At 40.8% G+C, this 21213-nt stretch overlaps 1 protein-coding gene across 3 annotated transcripts in view; it reads left to right on the plus strand.

Moving 5' to 3' along the window:
- LOC133452740 (laminin subunit alpha-3-like) overlaps nt 1-21213 on the plus strand; it is a 75399-nt gene that overhangs the window by 45612 nt on the left and 8574 nt on the right. For all 3 annotated transcript variants that reach the window (XM_061732341.1, XM_061732339.1, XM_061732340.1), the window contains 41 exons: nt 15-207; nt 369-532; nt 662-770; nt 865-962; nt 3280-3466; nt 3611-3737; nt 3953-4101; nt 4544-4659; nt 4879-5090; nt 5210-5414; nt 6258-6402; nt 6516-6656; nt 7102-7263; nt 7535-7636; nt 7754-7837; nt 8900-9130; nt 12701-12814; nt 13250-13362; nt 14129-14209; nt 14298-14398; nt 14504-14557; nt 14649-14800; nt 15067-15177; nt 15265-15376; nt 15484-15651; nt 15751-15947; nt 16136-16252; nt 17131-17285; nt 17432-17573; nt 17712-17811; nt 17901-18017; nt 18137-18307; nt 18427-18578; nt 18711-18902; nt 18993-19141; nt 19318-19480; nt 19564-19691; nt 20379-20523; nt 20617-20712; nt 20813-20967; nt 21058-21175. In XM_061732341.1, the coding sequence (XP_061588325.1) occupies nt 15-207; nt 369-532; nt 662-770; nt 865-962; nt 3280-3466; nt 3611-3737; nt 3953-4101; nt 4544-4659; nt 4879-5090; nt 5210-5414; nt 6258-6402; nt 6516-6656; nt 7102-7263; nt 7535-7636; nt 7754-7837; nt 8900-9130; nt 12701-12814; nt 13250-13362; nt 14129-14209; nt 14298-14398; nt 14504-14557; nt 14649-14800; nt 15067-15177; nt 15265-15376; nt 15484-15651; nt 15751-15947; nt 16136-16252; nt 17131-17285; nt 17432-17573; nt 17712-17811; nt 17901-18017; nt 18137-18307; nt 18427-18578; nt 18711-18902; nt 18993-19141; nt 19318-19480; nt 19564-19691; nt 20379-20523; nt 20617-20712; nt 20813-20967; nt 21058-21175 (5728 nt within the window). The remainder of the gene's footprint in view (nt 1-14; nt 208-368; nt 533-661; nt 771-864; nt 963-3279; nt 3467-3610; nt 3738-3952; nt 4102-4543; nt 4660-4878; nt 5091-5209; nt 5415-6257; nt 6403-6515; nt 6657-7101; nt 7264-7534; nt 7637-7753; nt 7838-8899; nt 9131-12700; nt 12815-13249; nt 13363-14128; nt 14210-14297; nt 14399-14503; nt 14558-14648; nt 14801-15066; nt 15178-15264; nt 15377-15483; nt 15652-15750; nt 15948-16135; nt 16253-17130; nt 17286-17431; nt 17574-17711; nt 17812-17900; nt 18018-18136; nt 18308-18426; nt 18579-18710; nt 18903-18992; nt 19142-19317; nt 19481-19563; nt 19692-20378; nt 20524-20616; nt 20713-20812; nt 20968-21057; nt 21176-21213) is intronic.

Genomic DNA, 21213 nt, shown 5'->3' on the forward strand with positions numbered 1-21213 from the left:
CCGGCGTGTCGTAGCTGTCTGTTATATAAGCACGTAGCCATGGATGGCTTCAGCTCCGTGTTGGGGTCACAGGGAAGAGTCATCGACCGGCGCGGACAGACTCGTGCGCGGAGGCCGAGACAGGCTCGCGGGCGGAGGCCGAGACAGGCTCGCGTGCAACGTCCCAGCCCAGATCACCCTGAAATGGCCACTCTCAATGGGAGACAGGTTGAGTATTGCAAACATACTTACAGTATAAAAGGCAGGGCTTATTGCACAGATTCACAGTGTGATCAGTGCTTGATCACACTTTTATGTCATGGTGTTTGGAGTCTTAAATGCCCTGAATGTCTCTGAATAACATCCAGTACATGTCCTGTCTCCTGTAGTCCCAGCTGGAGCTCAGTCTACGTGTGCCTAGTCCAGGTCTTTATGCTCTTGTTCTGGAGTATGCAAGCATGGTGGACAACGTACAAAACGTCAACATACTCGTCAGTGGTCAAACAGACACCCAGATCTTTACCAGAGCCAACATTTATAGCTGTGCCTTCAGGTGATTCTTGTATTAGTTAGTCTTTTTAGTCTTATCCTTAGTGGTAATTTATTGTGTTTTCTCAGTATTTTGACAATTCTGTTAGAAAGTTCAATGTTTTTCAGCTGGTTTGCATCTGATTGCTTGCAGCACTTTGTGCCGAAGTGTAGCAGTGGACAACAGAAATCAAGTGGCAATTATGCAGCTTACTCACAGGGCGGATATTCTGATCCAGACTTTCACTACGTCGTTCCTTCTGGTAAGGGGAATGTCTTCACAAAAGATTTAGATTAGCACAATATCTGCTGTAGTTAGACTCATGTCATTTGAAATACACTTGTCTCTCTGTGTAGTACAAAGTGTTTGCAGTACCTGCAGAAGAGTTCTCTATGGAACATGTGGAGCCAAAGGAACTGTGTGTCTCCACTCACGGCCGCTTCACAGAAGACAGGTAAGCACGTCAGGCAACATGCCACACTTGAAGTCCGATTATAAATCACATTTCAAAATCAGTTGGGGAGACACAAGTACAAAGGACATTATTTTTATGTCTTCACTGACCAGCTGCATTGAACTCAAATCAGATATTGAATGTGATGCCAGCAACACACTGAAGCAAGTTGATAGAGGCAGTTAAAGTCATAAACATCCAGACTCTTGTGAAAGAGTCTACAGTCAGCTGAGGGCATCAGGATTGGGTATGAAAAGAGCACCCTCCAAAATCTTAATATGTAGTTCTTTCGTCTTTAAAGCTGTATCTTTAAAAGCACAGATAGGTCATGGTTCACCGCTTTGTGCTAAACTCTGTCATCATCAGTCAAAAGATGTATTTCAATGCAAAACTGTTAAAAAAACGTTGGTCCTTTAACATCTACTGTGTTTTAAGAAGTCTCTGGAGATGTCAGTGCATAAAGGCCAAGGCAGGAAATCGCTGTTGCATGTGTGTGACCTTTGAAATCTCCGACAACAGTGTAGTACACACACACACACACACACACACACACACACACACACACACACACACACACACACACACACACACACACACACACACACACATACACATACACACGTATATAAATATATATAAATCCCACACATTCATCTACTGCATCCACAAATGTAACCTGAAACGGATGTACACAAAGAACGAGCTTTGTATCAACTCTGTGGAGAGACTATGATAAGTTGTTCTGCACAGAAAGAGAATAAACAGATGTTTTGTGGTCAGGCGATCCAACGTTTTCAACATTTGGTAAAAACAAATGCTGAGTTCTACTTTCCAAGTATGTGAATGCTTCTATTCATGAAAGGTGCAAAAGCCAGCGTCTGTGATAATTTGGTGTTGCATCACTGCCCATGGAATGTGTGACTTGCAGAAGTGTGCATGTACCACTCATGCAGAGGTGCGTACGAGAGCAAGGCAATATCTTTTCCCGGGAGGTCCATCTTTACCTCAGCAGGACAGTTGCAGATCTTATTCTGCACGACTTATGACAATAGGCCTTAATTGTTTCGACTTCTGCTTGACTGACCGGCCGGCAGTTCAGACCTGTGATCTATTAAAAATGTTACGATGCGCCATGAGGACGACAGCGATAGGGCCAACCACAAGTTGTTTAGCAGCTAAAATCTTCCATTTAGTAAGAATCAACATTCATGGAAAACTAATTAAGTTTCCTTTGTTCCCAAATTATAAGAAGAGGAATGTAACGTAACTGTAAGCACGCTTGTTAAACAAATAGTAACAGAACTACGTGTGACTGAAAAACTTGAAGCAACCTTTTTGAGCTGAAAACAGAAATGTGCCTCTGTTATTCGGCATGTGATTACATGCGTTCTACGGATGGACGGCATCAATCACCTGAAGCCTGACTTGGAGTCGGGGGCCTTCTGTCATGCAAAATTTACTCTCACCCTGAATCTAATAAGCAGCTTGGATGTCACGGTGTTTACAGCTGTCAGCATGTAGCTCTTTATTATTATTATTTTAACTTTTTAACAATGTGAGTAATGTAGATAATAAAATATATTAGCAGATAAATTGTTGAAATTGACTTGAAAGCAAAGGTGATTATTAATTAAACTTAATTAAAACTGAAAATCGCTGAATTTCTGATGCTGAGAGTGAAGGTGGTGGAAAAGTGGGGACCCAGTTTCGCGTTAAATGCGGAGCAGAATTCACACATAGTTCCCCTGGTGTTCAGTGACTCAGCGCAGTGTGGGCAGCTATGGTTAGGCCATCATCCACAGATCAGTCCATCCTATAGGCAAACTGCAGTGGGTCGAAGGTGAGAGAAGTTGGTCTTTATGTGCCACGAACTAGACTCTCCAGACATATTTAGCTATGATGGGACGAGTGCAAAGGGGTGGACGTCATTGGGGGTGACTGCTGGCCTTCTGGGTACTGGTGTTGGAGGCGGGAGCTGGCTGGTGCGACCTGACTAGAGCTTGCTGGTTTGATCCTAAGATGCTGTTTAGTTCCTCTACCAGCGGGACTGAGTCATGGTCAGCCTTGTCTCAGCCTCTGAAGGCACGTTCTCTGGGATTTTTCGCCTGCATTTATGTTGCGCCATGAAAACAGTCAGTGAATAGAGTAACATTTCTGTTCCATTTATTAAGGAGTAAAAGCATATTTTGTCTACCAGAGTGACAATTCCTGATTGGCTACTGTCCTTTCTCATTCAAAATCCCAATAAGTTGCACTGCAGTAGGGTTGGCAAACAAGTCTTCAAGTAACAGCAACTTGTTGTTTTTGATGTTTTCAGTCGATACTGCGTTTTGCGGCCGTTTGACAAACCCTCCTCAGCGTTGATTCTGCATGCGTCCAGTGACGGGAAGCTATCATCCACATTTGACAATGCTCTCCAACTAAGAGCAAATGAAGATTGGCAGTCCGGGCAGTTTTCTGTCCACGAGCCTCAGAGTGATGGGGCACTACTTAAATTTCCTCAGGTATCAATGTAACATTTACACACATTTTCAGCCATTCTAGATCTGACAGCTGAATGTCTCATTCAGTTGGCCTTCTGAGTAGGAATTTCAAAATTCACCTACAGTTTTTTTTTTCAATTTTTTGTCCTCCTTTGTTCTTCCCAGACTGAGATCAGGTTCACTCCAGCAGTGCCCCTCCCAGCCATATATGTGGTTGTTGTCCATTATCATCAGCCTGAACATGTCTCCTTCCCAGTGGAAGTGCGAATAGACACAGGGCGCAGATGGACAGGTGAGTGTGTCTTTGTTTGACCAGACTGAAGTTTAACAGCTCCCTTTAGAAATGTGAGTCTTCTAAAGATCAGATAACATCCCTGGCCTCATGATGATCCAAGACGATCCAATGTCTGGGACACACTACTCTTTGTTTTTTTGGCAGAGATTGATAATTGTGCAGCATCTTTTCTCCTTTATTTGTCCCAACTTTAAAACTTCCTTTCCCTGCAGGTTTGATAAATGCATCGTTCTGCCCGGCGGTCTCAGGCTGCAGGGAGGTTGTCGTTGCTGATGGCCGCATTGCTCTCGACTTTGAAAAGAATTCTTATCAGCTACCCACCATCTCTTTGATCGTGCCCCCTAAAAAGACTCTTATTCTGGTCAGTGGTTAATGTTACATCTCAAACACTGCCTAAATTGTAAGGAATTTGTTATACTTGTCCATAATGACGATAAAATCTACTCTGAGTTACTGTTATTTACGTTGAGGACTTGGCGTCTTGTGATCCTCTCTTCTCAGTGTTGTTTCATATCCCCAACAACAATAAAGTCACTGTATTCTACCTGGCAGCCCCACACAGCTTTATAAAAGCTGAGCCTGCAGGCTGTGTCAGGATGAGGGAGGGGACACGCTGCACCTTGGGTGCACCTTGTCCAGTGTGTTTTTATTTTTGCTGTGTTAACCTAAAATATTAAAAATATTTGTTTATTTATTTATTTTTTAATTCTGTCAGTCTTTCAAGCATAGCAATAAGATGGATACTTGTGGTGAAATTGTGTGTTTTACTGTATATGTTTTGATATGGTCTGTTTGTCGTTTAGGATTATATCTTGTTGGTTCCTGAAGGCAGTTACAACCCAAAACTCCTGAGGGAACAGCCACTTGATAGATCTACACAATTCAAACAGCAATGCAGAGGAGAGGGGTTCCATATTGAGTAAGTATTCACCACATAATGCAAGCTAATCAAATCAATATGCTCCTGTTCTGTTTTGGGGTTTTGTCTTTCTCAGTTGTAGCAATTTAAAAGTTATGCAAAGTCAAACATCATTAAACCAGATCATTTTGGAAATGGTGCCCTCTAGTTGTTGTGACGAAGCATGGTTCGTGTTGCGTAAAACTGCGTTCAACTCTTGTCTTATCTTTTTCTCGATAGGCCCAAAACTTCTTCCCAGTTCTGCAGGGACTCAGCTCGCTCTCTTGTAGCAGCTTTTAATGACGGAGCCCTGGAGTGCAACTGTGACAAGTCTGGCTCTACGGGGTCTGTCTGTGATCCAGCGGGAGGGCAGTGTCCATGCAGGCCACACGTGATCGGACAGCGCTGCACAAAATGTGCCACAGGATACTATGGATTTCCCTATTGCAGAGGTGAGTGGATATTGTCTTTTGGGTATATCCTACAATATGTCCCTTAAGAAAATGAGTCATTGTTTACTCCTTCACATTTCACCTCAGAATAAACTTTTTAATTGCTCTTTTGTCTGTAGCATGTGAATGTGGCCTCCGGCTCTGTGACGAAGTGACAGGTCGCTGCATCTGCCCTCCTCAGACAGTCAGACCGGCTTGTAGTGAGTGTCAGAGTCAGACTTTCAGCTTCCACCCTCTGCTCGGCTGCGAGAACTGCGAATGCTCTTCGAGTGGCATAAGTGCAAATGCAGAGAATCAGTGTGATCTCAACACTGGACAGTGCAGGTGCGTTGAAACTTCTGTGGAGAGCCCCGCATTGTTCACTTATTCAAAAGAAAGATACATGTAGCTTTTGTAGGAGAAAGAAGGGACACAATTTAATGGCATGTTTAAGCATGAATATAAAGTCTAACAAAGGAGAATACTGAACAAAAATAGTCTGCCCCTTGCCAACACTGAACTTTCATTCACTTTTCTGTAGTTAATCAGATACTACAGAAAAGTTTTCATCCATCTACATTATCTATGAAATAAAAGTGTTTTAATTGAGCTGTCCTAAAAGGAAGTAGTAAACACTGTGTGATTGTATCTTGATTCACTGTGCAAACATGCAGTCTGCCCTGAACATACAAAGTCCTAGTGATGAAAAGAACCAAGATTTTAACACTTGACAAGCTACTTTGATATCAAAAGCATAAAGTTATTCTGGTAATAGAGAAAGATACACAGGATACAGAAAGACGGCAATGCCTGTTGCATTGAATCTGTTTGCAAATTTGGTTTGTAAAAAAAAGTGTTTTCTCTTGTTTTCAAAACAAAAGTGGTTATAAATTCCAATTCAGGGTTTTTACTCTTTACTGCACTCTCCATGAGGTCCAATCAATGAAAAAACAAAACATTTGTACATTTTTTTCTAAGAATGTGCACTTCACCATATGTTTTCAGTCTTTTTGTTAAAGGCATTGAAAAATACCCTACCCTTGCTCATAATGAAATGAGCAAGTAGCTTGCACAAGAAATGACATACTGCATCATACTTCCATGTACAAGTTATTCAAGGAGAGTTTTCAACATGAATGAACACTGAAAATTATTTTAAAAAGAAAGTGTCTTTATGTTTTCATGCAGTTGCAAGCCTCGTATTGGTGGCCGGAAGTGTGATCGGTGCGCTGACGGTTATTACCGCTTTCCTGAGTGTGTGCCTTGTGACTGTGATCAAGGGGGAGTTACATCGAATGTGTGCCACCCAGACTCAGGCAGGTGTCTCTGCAAGGTAGGTCCAGACTAGTGGTTTGTGTGCAAGTGTGCAAGTTGCCTCTTGCACATTTACCTTTGCATTGTCTCTATGTGCTGACTCCGTCTTTGTCACTGCTGCTGTGTCTGCAGAAACATGTTGCTGGCGTCAGGTGTGACACTTGTCGGGACGGCTCCTTCTATTTTGACCCCTCCAATCCTCTCGGCTGCACAAGCTGCTTCTGCTTTGGTGCCACTGACCAGTGTAAAAGCTCCAAGAAACGCAGGGGGAAGGTGTGTTTGATTTTCATGCCTTTGCATGTCTAGGAATGCCTTTGGAAGTTGTATGTCTTGCAGATCTTTTTTACTGATAGAAGTAATATTGAGAAAAATGTCATTTCTTTAATAAAAGTTGCACATACTGATGATACTCAGGGAACAGAATTATAACGTAATACCATTTTTTATACGATACCTTTGATGTTAAATTAGATGTGGGTACTTTCTGATGGAGTAAAGTTACTATATAACTCCAATAAGTCAGTTCAGTCATTTTGAATTGTTTTAATTTAAAACTTTTTTGGTGATGATCAAGTCTTGCTATACTGATCTCCAAGTAGGGAGGCTGTGGCCTGTCAGTATTAAAGTGCAATGATACTGTTGGAATAAAGAACAGTATAAAATGTGTTTAGCACTACACAACTGCTGTACTCTCATGCTCATGTCTTTCTTTCATCAGTTTATTGAGATGCAAGGCTGGCGTTTGGAAAGCCCCGACGTAGAGGAGGTCCCCTCTGTTCTGAACGCAGCCAGCAACACGGCGGTGGCAGACGTCCAGGAGCTCCTCCCTACTGCTCAACGTCTACACTGGGTGGCACCACAGTCCTACCTGGGAGACAGAGTGAGTGGAGAGAAGAGAAAAGTCAAAGCCTTGAGGAAGCTGTTGTCAGTAAATGTGCATCATAGCATTTACAGATGTAGTTATAAAAATTGCAGCACTCAATTATATATGCAATTATACATCCTGGGAAATATTCCTGTAATAAAAGGCTATGTTGAAAAACTAAGGATTCTTTTGCTCACTTTTGTTAAAGTTACAGCCTGTATTTCAATTGACTCTACTTAGTTAACTTAGATGGCTTGGTCTTGCTCACCTTTTTCTTTTTTTTTAGGTTTCATCTTATGGTGGTTTCCTCACTTACCAGTCCAAATCATTTGGGATCCCCAGTGAAGGGATGACTCTTATGGACAGACAAGCTGATGTTGTGCTGAAAGTGCGTATTCACTAATTTTTTGAGCTTTGTGACTGGGATTTTTTTGTATTTATTTTTTTCACTGGCAGAAATGCGTCTTATTAATCAATTTCTTTTTTCCCACTCCATCCACCCTAGGGTCAGGATATGAGCCTGATCCACATGGCTCCACATGTTCCTATTCCAGACAGGCTGTACCAGGGCAGAATCCAGCTTTTGGAGGTAAAATAAACAGCTCTTCTCGTTCAGCGCCGCTTTTGTTGTAGCTTTTGTCCTAAAGCAGCCACACAAAGTTGAACATTTTGGGATGTAATACACATTGGTTATGACCAGTAGTGAAGTCACTCAGAATGAAATACAATTACACACATGGACTAATTCAATGGTACCTGTCTATTAAAGAAAGAAAAAAAAAACATATGGTCACTGAAATAACTGACAAAAGTAAGAATTAATAGTAATTGACTGAAATTTGACTTGTGAATTCAGGCATTGTATTTGAATGCAGGGTACAATTAAATTTCAAGTCTTTTAAGGGAGTCTGGAGCAAAATGTGCCGCCTGGTGTTAGAGTTTGGTCTCAGTCGCAGGTCATGGGCCCTCCAACAGAATAGTGAACCAAAACACACAGTTGAAAACATGCAAGAATGGCTAAGACAAAACCATTGGGCTATTCTGAAGTGTCCTCCTATGAGCCCTTAATTCTACTGAACATTTCAGGAAAAAGCTGAAATACGCAATGTGGAGAAGAAACCGACAGTTGTAGCAGTTTACTCATGAGGACCAAAGGACCTGTCTACAGGTCGAGAGGTCTCACTGAGAGATTTCTTGATTTGTGTGATTGTTTTAAAAGGTTTTGTAACAAGATATTAAAATTAGGATCCCGTCATTTATGTCCATTCCAGTCACTGGTCAATTTGAAGTAAATTGTTATTAGCACTTGTTAGTTCAAAGTTATTTCAGTAACAATTGTAGGTTTCCCTTCCTTTTAACAGAAAAGTATGAACAGGTTCGTCCACATGTGTATAAAATAAGTTAGTTTACAGTTTACACCACAAATGAACATCACAATGTCGAGGGAGAATTGTTATGTGACATACTAACAATTTTATTAGATGTGTTCACAGTCCTGATAAAATCTGCCTTGAGGTTTTGATTATTTTGCATATTATTAAAAGTGTAAACTTTATATTGTGCTCTGCATAAATGTTTTAAACAAAAAGGTATAAAGTACAAGATACAGCAGTGTTTGTGAACACATTTGCCTGGACTCTCTTGTTTACAGGAAAACTGGCGCCATGCTGATACCAACAGGCCCGTGTCCAGGGAAGAGCTCATGACAGTCTTGGCAGGTCTGGTGGGCCTGAAAATCCGAGCCCTGTATTTTACTCAGACCCAGCGACTTAGTTTGGGGGAGGTGGGCTTGGAGGAGGCCACAAACTCCGGGACAGGAAGTCCTGCGAACACCGTGGAGCTCTGCTCCTGCCCGCCCAAGTTCACCGGAGACTCTTGTGAGGTGAGAACTTCACCTCCTCCCAATCAGAGGTTTTTCAGGTGCAACACAACTCATCATCATGGGCCAGTTGTTCAAAAAGTTTAACCTGGATCAAAGTGATCCGGATTTGGAAATCCCATTTTTCAAAGCAACATTGGATTGGATCACCCTGAACCAGATACACAGTTTTCAAGAATCCAAATCCGGATTACCAGTGCTCTAAATGGGACAACATATCACAATGTGGCCTACCAGCTATGTAAGAACAACAGGTAGAAGACGCAATGTCCCTCTCTGTGATGACGTTTCTGATGCACCTGAGCCTGCTGAAGAACCAGACCAACCCTGTAGTAAGGGATGCAATAGTTAGAAATTATTTTTGACAGGTTCATCTCTGATGATTGTTTCTTTGATATTAATATACAGTGATGAATTACAGAAAAATTGAATATATTATTTTTGTTTGTTATTGAAATCTGTTTGGGGGATTATTTCATGGTGACAAGATCATTTTTTATTTTATTTTTACTTTACTATACTGAAAGGCTTAATTGGTAGCCTATGTTTACTTTATCTTATTATTATTTACTTTATCTACTTTATCACTGTGCAAAATATAAATAAAAGTATTTACACTAAATGATACAAATGTTGTATTATTTGACCAATTTTAAAGTTTTTCGACATTTTCCTCCTGAAATCCACCTTGAAATCCTACCCCCTGTTGGGATCAGGATAATCCTGTTTTTTTGGATCAAAGTTATCCAAATCCTACTGGAAAGTTTTGAACAACATAAACTGAAGGTTGGATCCAGATTAAAACTAGGATTGGATTACGTGATCTAATCCAATTTCAGAATCCTACTTTCCCTTTTGAACAACCCATTTTCAAACTTTGATCCAATCCGATAACCAAAATCCGATCAGATTACCTTTGAACAACTGGCCCGATGAGATCATTGGTTTTTTTCCACAGCTTCAAAATACATCCAAAGTTTCGTTACGAGATAAGTAAATCTGGTCCACTGATCCAGACTAAGAGCTACAATAGAGTGACAGTATTCAGTAATATCACTCTTACAGGTATTTTTTATAAACACATGAGTTTCAGGGCTTTAGGCATTGCTATGAAAATTAGTTTAAAGGAAGATTGTTAAAGTTTCAACCTGGGGCCAATTGCTTTTTGTATTTATAGTATTTTCAGAACCCTTCACATAACAGTTTTAGTACAAATGCAAACAACTTCGCTTTCCCATCACATTTCTGCCAATTAATGACTGAAATTCTTGGTGTTTCCATTTAATATTGGGTTGTTCCAAATTATTTCACCCCATACAAGAAGGGAGAATAAGGCACCAACTGAAAAGTCCCTTTTTAAAAAAAATATTCTTTAAATACCAGAAAACAATAACTTGTATGTTTTATGGCAGTCCTGAATTCTCCTTCATGAATTGAAAGCAGCTGCACCATCCCATCCCAGTTGTTGAATCTGCCTTTGGCCATCTGCTACAAATGTTCACAATTATATAGATTTCCTTTTTTTTTTTGCGGTTAGGTATGAGAAACAGGATAATGAACAGGGTGGGGCAGCGCACCCACCGAAATGGAATCTCGTTTTTCTTTTTTGAGGAACATCATAGTTTATAGGGTGTCCTGACATGCCCGAGCCGCGCACCACACCCATCTACTGGAGCAAAAATGTATCAGCTGAGGTGGTGTCAGGAGAACTTACTGGAAAATACCCATCTGGAGCGACGGAGAGCCGTGCTGCCAAACGGTGTAGCCCCAGGCTGGGTTATGTGGCACAATCATGCAGACATAATATTAATGGTTGTACAGCTATAATCACTGACATGGTTACAGCTCATGGACTGTTGTTGAAACAACGCTCATGTGGTTGCGCAGGAAAAGCTCCACTTTTCTTTAGATCTTGGGAATGGGATGGCTACGATCCAATATTTTGAAAAGTATTTGTTCTCATATCTGGCTTATATACATACAGTTTCTGCTGTTTTGCTCCCAGAAGCAAATTAAGAGAGAGAGCATGTTATCGTAGAGACAATAACATCAAATAACATCTTTTTCAGTGGAGCAATAGCAATAAATCTTGTTGTCTGTGTATGTGTGTGTACGTGAGTCCCTGTTGGTGATTGGGTCTGTATAAAGGAAGTTGATTATATGTGCCCCGAGGCAGTATGACATCGAACCTCGCCTTGAAATGCAGGGTGTGGCACTTGGCAACATAATGTTACTCATAAACCTGAGTGTGTGTTAACTCAGGTGTTCCTCCAGTTGACACACCTAGCTCTGTCTGTGATGTGTTTGTGCAGCGTGATTCAGGTGTGAGTATCTTGTCTGTATTGTCTGAGAGTGTCAGACTTTGCCTCCAGTCATATAAAGCTGATCAAGCCCTAAATGAAATTAATACGGGTAGTTTATGCAGTGTTGATTGTTTTTTACATGCCTTTTCAAGTAAAATCCTTGTATCAGCCTTTCAGCTTCAGTTAAGAACAACAGTGCAGGGATTTCTTCTTTTTTGTTTGTTTTTTCCATTGACGGTTGATTTCCTGTGCGCACATACTCATGCCCTCGCTCTTTTCTCTGTTTCTGAGTAAAACTCCAGCCGTTCCTTGTTTTAATGTATAAGGGTTAGTGGTCATGAGGTGAAGGGGAAGGCACACATGTAAACACTTGCATGTTCGCACATGTGCATGCAGCCATGCTGACACACACGGGTGATTCAGGTAAATGGGGTGTGTCTTCAGAGTGTCAGTGTGTGCGAGTGTGTTTAAGAGGCTGAGGCAAAGGAGAAGGGAGTGTTATTTCACACAGATTAAACTTTGGGAATGCTAGATACGTGCATGGATAGACACTGGCGGAGAGGGGTTCTGTTGCAGACCCTGATGTTTGGGACTTTGATTGGACTTTGCTGTGCTGGAAACAGGCCGTTCGGCCGGGGGGAGCGACCCCGTTTCCCCAGGCATCATGACAGATGGACACAGAGGAGGCAATTACCTTCACGTAATGACAGGGGAACTCAACAGATCCAGTATCCAGATGTTAATGACCAAGGCAGCCAAAGGGTGGTCTACCCCTTGTTGCATGAGAGAGGACAGAGAGTTACGTTTCCTTCTCTTAATGACAATGATGCTGGTTCTCAGATTCAGGTAAAAAAAAAAAGTGGATATTTGCTGTTGAGAGTGTGTTATTTTACTTCAGCTGCTGTTTGCAAAGCTGTAGGTGTCTGGCTTGGTTGAGTGAAGAGAGCGCGGGACTCTTATCTCTGAAGCAAAGTTCAGTGCAGTCCACGATTATTAGGCTCAGTTTCTGTACAGACTTGAGCGATATGTTAAAATACAACCACGTTTGTGACTGTTTGGTGAAATCTTTACTTCTTTTCAAGCATACAATCACATACGACGACAATTAATGACTAGCAAATTACATCAAGAATATAGCTTAGTAAACTCATATATGCTTGCTTCTTAATTCCCCTTTTCACCTCCGGTGGTAGGCTTGGATGGAGCCGTTAAACTTTGAAATGGGCTTTTATTGATTGTTGGGTAATAATGTTTTTTTTCCCCCCATCAGAAATGTGCTCCTGGCTTCTACAGAGATGGCAGCGGGCCCTACCTGGGGCGCTGTGTGCCCTGTGAGTGCAACGGTCTGGCTGATAAGTGTGAAGACAGGACAGGGCGATGTCTGGTAAGAAATAAATTCAGCCCTAAAGGCTCAAACTTACAATGAAGAGAGATTTCTTTAGATGACTACATGCTGAGCTACAGTTTAGTCATCGTCTAGACTCGTCACCTTTTCTAGACATCCTGTGGCACTACTTTTTATCAGCAGAAAAAGGGTATCTGTTTAATCTTCCTGATCTCCCAGAATTCCCCTTTGAGATCATCCAAAACATTTTTGGGTGGAATTTTTTTAATGTTTTTTTTTTTCTTTATTAAATTAGATTTTATCTCCCTTAATGGAATAAAACACCCCGTCCCTGGTTAGTATGGTACAGCATGTGTGTACAGGGCTTGCTGCGGGGGCATAAACGTTTTATTATACATCATCTGTCTGCTATTTGGTCATTTTTCATTCATCTGCTGTAGAAGGGGTTTAATGAATATTATGTGTACTTCTCAGAACTGTAAGTTCAACACAGCTGGAGATCGATGTGAACGCTGTAAAGAAGGTTACTATGGCAATGCCGTTCAGCGGTCATGCAAAGTGTGCCCATGCCCGTTCAGCTCAAACAGGTGGGTGAGCATAAACACTCTTAGATTGGTTTACAATAGGAGTAAATATCCACTATCACAGAAAAAATTTGTTATTTAACTGCCAAGTTAATGATCTTGCATCGTAGCAGTTTTATATAAATTAGGGTTTTGAAATCATAAGAAAACGAGGAGCCTTCTCTGCTTAGAGATGCTGGAGGTGTTTCTGGGGAGGATGCTAACCTAAATAAATCACAGTAACTCTAGGAATAGAGCAGGGCATGTTTTAACTGACCTAAACTACAAAAATCACAGATGTAAACTATTTTTCATCTTCCAACTGTGGATTGTTTCCAACATTTTTAAATTGTGCAACTCAAATTCCAGTGGCAGGCATGTCCTGCCTTGATGCACCCTGAGTATATGTAGCACACTAGCAGAGGAGGGAGATTCCATCCAAATATAATCGATCCAATCAGATAACCAGATGAGTGTTCATGACCGTCCTTAGCGTGGTTGAACCTTGAAATGACTCCACTAAACGTAGTCACTCCTTTACTTTTGGTTCTCTCAGTATGTGCATATATCCCTCATTATTGACACACAGTTTATCATACTCCAGTAAGTATCTGCACATACAGTTCCATAATAATCCTGGATCTCAATCCCTCAAACGTAAATCTGATTTCTGAACTGATTTTTAGCCTTCCAACATCTTGAATGCTGCATTTCAGCTTTGCGCACAAAAAGATTATGGCTGTTCCTCATATTTTATTGATTCAATTGTAATGTTCCATTTGCTGTGCAGTTTTGCAGTGGGCTGCAGAGAAGTTTATGGTGAAATGCAGTGCGTATGCAAAGCAGGATACACCGGGGACAGGTGTGAGAGGTGAGTGCCAGTATTGACTCTTCAGGACAATTAAGACAGGAAGACTGTTGCTCTATTTCTAATTTTCTATTCATTCTCTGCTTGATAGTTGTGCTCCTGGTTACTACGGTGAACCACTGACCCCAGGAGGACGTTGTCGGCCATGTAATTGCAATGGCAACGGTAACAGCTGTGATCCCAGGACTGGAGGTTAGATTGTGGATGAAAAAAAAACTTCTTAGTCATGATTAGATTGTTTTTACATTTCATTTTATGTAATTAAAGGTATTTAAATTAGCACTCACTATTTTACAGTCTGCAAGAACTCATTCGAACCAGGAGACACCGATACAGATGCAAACTGCCAAGGTGAATTAAGAAGAACAACAGAGGTCTGATGGGATTACATGCCATTTAAAACAAACCGGGTTTGATCCTTTGCTCTCTGTTTGTGTCCCAGAGTGTGATAGTTGTGCTCAGACTTTACTGGAAGACTTGGAGAAAGTGGATGTTGATCTGGCACGGATCAAAGCTCATCTGGACAACGCCTCTGCTAGCGCCTCCTCTAAGGAAAGCCTGGAGAAGCTTGAGAAGGCTGTGTCAGAAACAAAGGTAACGAGCCATAACATGCTGCTGGCATTGTGTTTGCCTTTATTAGCTCATGTTTCAGCTAGGGTTAGAAACTACACTGTCACAATAATCCTTTATGATATAATAATGTCTGTGCTAGGTTCACCTATTTTCGTCAACAGACACACAGGATTTCTAAAACCCTGTTCAAGCACAGCCCAAGTCAGCATCAGTCTTCAGTCAACCACCTACAGTGTCTACATTTGACTTTACACACTTTTTATTTCTGCATCTGTGTGCTTTTACAGGTTCTTGTCAACAAATATAGCTATTCAATTAACAAGCAAAAGTCCAGAGTGGATCAGATGGAGGATGACATGACCAACCTCAAAGGTGACATCAACTCCCTCAAGGACAAGGTAGCCTTTTAACCACTTACTTTATTCATGGCTCAGTATGTAATATGATGTTGAAACTATGTGTAAATGTTTGTTGTTTTTATTAAGGCTGATCAGACAGATGCTGACGCTGACAAGGCAGTGGCACAGGTGAAAAAAACCCACAAGAGAGCAAAGGATTTGGACTCGGAGATTCAAAACATGCTGAAGAAAATCCAAGGTAGAGAGAAAAACTCATTCTGTTGTTCCTTCTGTTGGTCTTCTGGTTGGTGGGTCAGGGAGACTGAACGTTTGCTTGACCATATGTGGGTTTCTGTGTCCTTCCAGACTTACTGGACAAGCTGAATAATGAAGGCAACAGAGGTGATGCCCTTCCTAATGACAGCTTGGGGAAAATGCTGGAGGATGCTCAGCGGATGGTGAAGGAGATGGAGAAAAGGAACTTCACTCCTCAGAAGACATCCGCTGAGAAAGAACGAGATGAGGCAAAGAAATGTAAGCTACTTGTGTCATTTTTGTTCAGGACCAGTGTTCAGAGAGAGTTCAGAGTGCTGAGGCTTTACCACTGAATCAACAACTCTATACTCTCTCCAGTGCTGGACCATATCAAGACCAATGTAAGTAAGCAGTGTGACCAAAATGAGGCAGCAGCAGAGAAGCTTCGGGACCTTCTCACCATCTACACTGCCAAGCTGGAGGACCTGGATAAGGCTTTAAAAGAGGCCTCGAACTTGGTGAAAAAAGCCAATGCCCAGAATGGTCTCAATTCTCAGACCTTGAGAGACCTGCAGGTAATAACACGGTAGTTAACCTGTGGTATTCATATATACTCTGTATGTGTGTTAATTGTAAATGTAATGATGTAAGTACTATGTAAAGATAACATAAAAGGTGCCATGGGCTTTTGCCAATTGTACAATGTACACAGTAGTCAATAATACACATTTACACTCAAAACTGATTCGTATCCCTCCTGCAGAAACGTGTCGAGAAACTGAAGAAGGAGCGGAAAACTGTAGAGGACCAAATGGCCATGGCCGAGGATGAGCTGCAGAAAACAGAGGATTTGTTGCAAAAGCTGTCGGACAGTAAATTGGTACATATATGACACATTTTGAAGACTTAACCTCAAATGTGACCTTCACCCATAAGATCTACAGTATTATATCCTGTAAGGCAATTAAGTACTGTATCTGGACTCCTTTTGGTAACCTGGTGTAAAAGTTAGGTAAATGTGGGCTTGCATCAACAATGTTACATGAACTGGCTCAAAATGCAGAGGTGGTGTGTTAAAACCAAAGTATTTATTTGCTGCTTACAACTTTCAAGAGTTCAGAGGACATATAGCAGCCAGAAGCTTCTACCGGTAATTAAATGCACTTGATTAACAACTCATTGCAAGAGAAACCACGGCCATAAAAGCAATTGCTTTGGCAGTTTTCTTGTCTGAAGCATTCACCTGTGTGTTAGTGGAACAACTGTTGCTGCACATTAGTCTGCGAAGGGTTTAAAGACCATTTCAAGGTGTTGCAATGAGCCAGCCAAGGTCCACACCTCACCCTGACTGGAACGCTGAGACGGGAACTGTGCATGCATGAACGCCTTCAGATCTTAAGGAACTGAAGCAATCTTGTAAAGAGGAGTTGGCAGAGATGCCTTTATTGTGATATGAGATGCTGATAACGTTGTGAAAAAGCTGTTGAATACTGTGGTGTACTTAGTGTTTCACATACTGCTTCTGCACTTTGGTGCAGGCTTTGTTAAAGGAACACTGATGATATTCAGTGCCATTTATTGTTGTTTATCTGAGATTGCATTTATATATTTTTTTCTTCAACCTTAAAAGTGAAGGGTACTACTTTTTTCACATAATTGTACCTGTGAGGTTATCAGATGTGTTTCACTCAGATAATGATCAGTATTTTTGCTTGGATTCTAAGGTGATAAAAAGTGACATATGTTTTACTTCTGTAGGAGTATGAACAGCTCGGTGCACAGCTGGATGGAGCCAAGACTGATTTGACCAAGAAAGTAAATGAGATTGTCAAGGCAGCAGGCAAGAAGGACATTGTGGAAGATGCAGAAGAGCATGCGAGAATGCTCTCCAAACTGGCACAAGAACTTGAAAAGTAGGTTTATCATTAATAGAATAAAGAGATTTGACTCACAGAATTTGTGGTTATAGAGTTGTTTGAGATTTAAATCTATAGATTAGTACTGTCTGAGTGTAATTGAAGCATTACTGTAATTGTTAATTTTCCCGCTTGTATAACAGTTCCGTGAAAAATGCAAGTGGACTTTCTGAGGTGCGTGATGCGAAGGATGCAATCGATGCCTACAAGAACATCACAGATGCAATCAATGCTGCCGAGGCAGCTGCCAACGAGGCCAAAGACGCTGCAGACAATGCCCTGAACGTAAGATAATTTATACTGTACACTATAGAGAATTATGTTATGTATGGTGCAATGCTAATTAACAATTTCATATAAATTATGAATAACATTTTAAAATATTGGGTGACTTCAACTAAAGTGTTTTTTTTTGTGCTTTAGAATATAAAAAAACAGAAGCTCACACAAAGAGCAAAAGATCTGAAAAAGACTGGTGATGACCTACTTAGCACTGCAGAGGACGCAACAAAAGACCTTCAGGGTATTCAGTCAATCCTTCCAAAAGTCTTTTCTTTTTGATCAAAACAAACAAAAACTGTTTATTCACAAAGTTATGTTTTTCTGTAACAGGCGCATCCAGCAACCTCACTGACCTGAAAAAGCGCCTGACACAAGCTGACAAGAAGAAGAGGGATCTTGAGAGAGACCTTCTTGATGCCCAGAATCAATTGAACAACATCAACAGAGGTAAAGAGGAGAAAGTCAAGGATTAGTGTAAAAAAAAAAAAAAAAGTAAAACTCAATCCATCTGGAAGAGACATTTAAGTTAGTTTGAATTAATCCTCACATTTGTTATTCATAATCAGATGACATTGGGGACATGATTGCGGAGGCCAAAAGGAAAGCGGCGTCAGCCAACGACACAGCCGCCGACACTATGGACAGGCTCAATACTATCATAAAAGAAGTTGATAAGATCAGTACCTCTCCTGTGGACTCTAACCTAAGCAGTGTTCTGGATAATGTTGACCAGTCAGGTGAGCATTAATAATTTGTTCTTTACTTTATACCTTATAATGTTGCACAACCAATTGGCGACTCTCCATGAAGGTGCCATATTTTTATACGCTGCTTTCTCTCATCCATATTTATACAGTGAAGGATTTGTTGAACACCATCCCATCTCTCAATGATAAAATCTCAGAGGTGGAGAACTTGACCTCAGAGTTCTCCCCCATAAGTAATATATCTGAGAACATTAAGAAGATCAAGGAACTTATTGAAGAAGCCAGAGATGCAGCCAACAGGGTAAGATCCAGCTGCCTAAACACACCCATATATGCATGTATTATAACTCCTCCAAGCTCCAGCTCCAGCTCTATGTACCAAGTGATACATACAGAACCTACGTAATAACGTTCTTTTCTGTGTGCTCTTCAGATTACGGTCCCCATGAACTTTGGAGGTGATGCTTATGTGGAACTGCGTCCACCAACAAATGTGGATGAGCTGAAAGCCTACACATCGCTGTCTCTGTCGCTACAGAGGCCTGAAGGCAGGGGGGATGGAAGAAGACGCAGGCAAACCAGAGACGACACAGACATGTTTGTGTTGTACCTTGGCAATAGAGATGTGAGTGAATCAAAACCCATAATGACCATTTTGAGATGGATATGTTTATAATTTTGAACAAGGCACTGACAAACAAACTGTCTGCTGCAGTCTTCTAAGAATTACATAGGTATGGCTTTGAGGAAGAACATTTTGTACGTCGTGTACAAGCTCAACGGAGTCGAGTACGAGATGAAGTCAGGTTATATTTCTAAATCTGCGCCCGAGCCAGCCAAGTTTGACAGAGTGGACCTACGCAGGTGAGCTGATGCACATTTCAAGCCTTTTTTTTTAAATTATTTTTATTTTATTTTTATTTAAACTCTTTTCTGCTATTTGTCTTGTTATTTTAAATGGGAAACACAATTTAAATCAATGTACTGATTGTAAATGTGATGAAAATGAGAATCTATTTCCTTTCTCTCTAATGATGTAGAATTTACCAAGACATGGAGCTTACCCTTACCAAAGATTTTACCTCGGGCTCACCTGGCCAGCCACTTCAGGGCACAAACCAAGGTGTGGAGAAAAAGGACCTCCTGAACATCAGTCCCAATGACATTGTCTTCTACGTTGGAGGCCACCCTGCCGATTTCACTGTAAGGGCAAGAATATCAGTATCTACCTGCCTTGAAGAAAGAAGGTTCTCATTAATACATTGACCTGTTTTGCTTCTCTGCAGCCGCCAGCCTCCATCAAATACCCCAAATACAAAGGCTGCATTGAGTTCTCTTCCTTTAATGACAAAGTCGTGAGTCTTTATAATTTCCAGAAAGCAGAGAGCATCAACAGGGCAATTCCATGCAAGAGGTATGATTAGTATGGAGAGTAACTGAAGGAAATTAATATTTTATACCACAAACAGGTTTCTTTGTCATTCATTTAATAACATGTCAGTTTTTTATGTCACATCCAAATCTAATCCAGTAAAATGTAGTTTTTGTTACCTCACTGGGCAGCTGAGGAACTAGAGCAGGTTAACCTTCAGCCACAAACAGTTACAAAAACTCTTGTAAATGTTTGTGTGACTGCGTGAATGATTTACACATAATAATAAAGTACTGAGTTTAACCTAGATAAGGTTATAAAGAAGCTGCATACGAGTCCAGCTGCATTATCATTTCAAACCAGCCTGCCTGGTATGGTTGCTATCACTACATGATCATCTGAGCCTCAAGTATTCAAAACAATGATGGCATTTCAAAAAGTAAATGAAAAAATACTGCAAACAGGCCAATCTGCACAGAGTAGTAATATGATTTTGTCAACTAAGATAGAATGTATTAGTACATGTATTAACAAAATATCAGTACCGTTATTTAAATAAATCACCATCATTATCAATACTGATATGTTGCAACACCAACAAGTTTGAAAAAGGTTTTAATCACAGCTAGTACCCTCTTTTCTATAATTTTAACCCTTATTGCCCTTGATTAAACATGTATGAAATTGTTCAGTTGAATCATTTTCTGACTGTTCCTTATCTCCATGCAGGTACGTTCCTCCAATGGATTCGGATTACTATGAAGGCACTGGATATGCCAGAGTGAACATAGATAGAATGTCAAGCTTTTTCATGGTGGAGATGAGCATTTTCACACGTTCAGAAAACGGTCTACTCTTTTACGTGGGAAAAGAGGTGAATTAGTGGTTGCATTATTATGAATATTACATTTGGATATACTGTAAGTGTTTGCAAGACCTTTATTATGATATTTCTTCTTTTCCACAGGATGATTACTTAGCTGTGACAATGGAGAAGGGCGTCCTATTTATACATAGTAACAAGATTGAAGCACCAGCCACAAAAAATGTGAAAAAATTCCCGGTAAGAAGTTTTTTCCTGCATGAGCTCAGTTGACATGTTCCATCACTGAGCCACAGAGTCACTTATTAACCTGCACCACGGTGCGCTTCATCTTCTTCAGGTAACCGAGTGGACAGAAGTCCGAATCCTTATAATAAAATCAGGAAAAGTTACAGTCCGCATGGGCTCTGAGGTTCTGGCTGAAGTTCAAGGTGACTTCATGAAAGACTATAAAGAATTTTACATCGGTGGTTTGCCTCAAGACTTGAGGGAGAGGTACGTGTTTGTCAATATCCCTCTTAACTGCTGTGTGTGTGAGATTAGTTATTTATTGAGAATAACTTTCATTTCTCTCTCCCATAAAAGAGGTAACATCACCATGCAGCCATTCAAGGGATGCTTGAAGAATATGAAGCTGAATCAAGGCTATAAACCCCTTGATGAGCAAGTTGGAGTCAGCAAAGGTTGTCCCACTGATGCACTGGTATGTTTCTGACCTCAGTATCCAAAACTAGATGAAAC

The sequence above is a fragment of the Cololabis saira genome, chromosome 10 (genome assembly GCF_033807715.1).
Source record: "Cololabis saira isolate AMF1-May2022 chromosome 10, fColSai1.1, whole genome shotgun sequence".
NCBI lineage: Eukaryota > Metazoa > Chordata > Actinopteri > Beloniformes > Belonidae > Cololabis > Cololabis saira.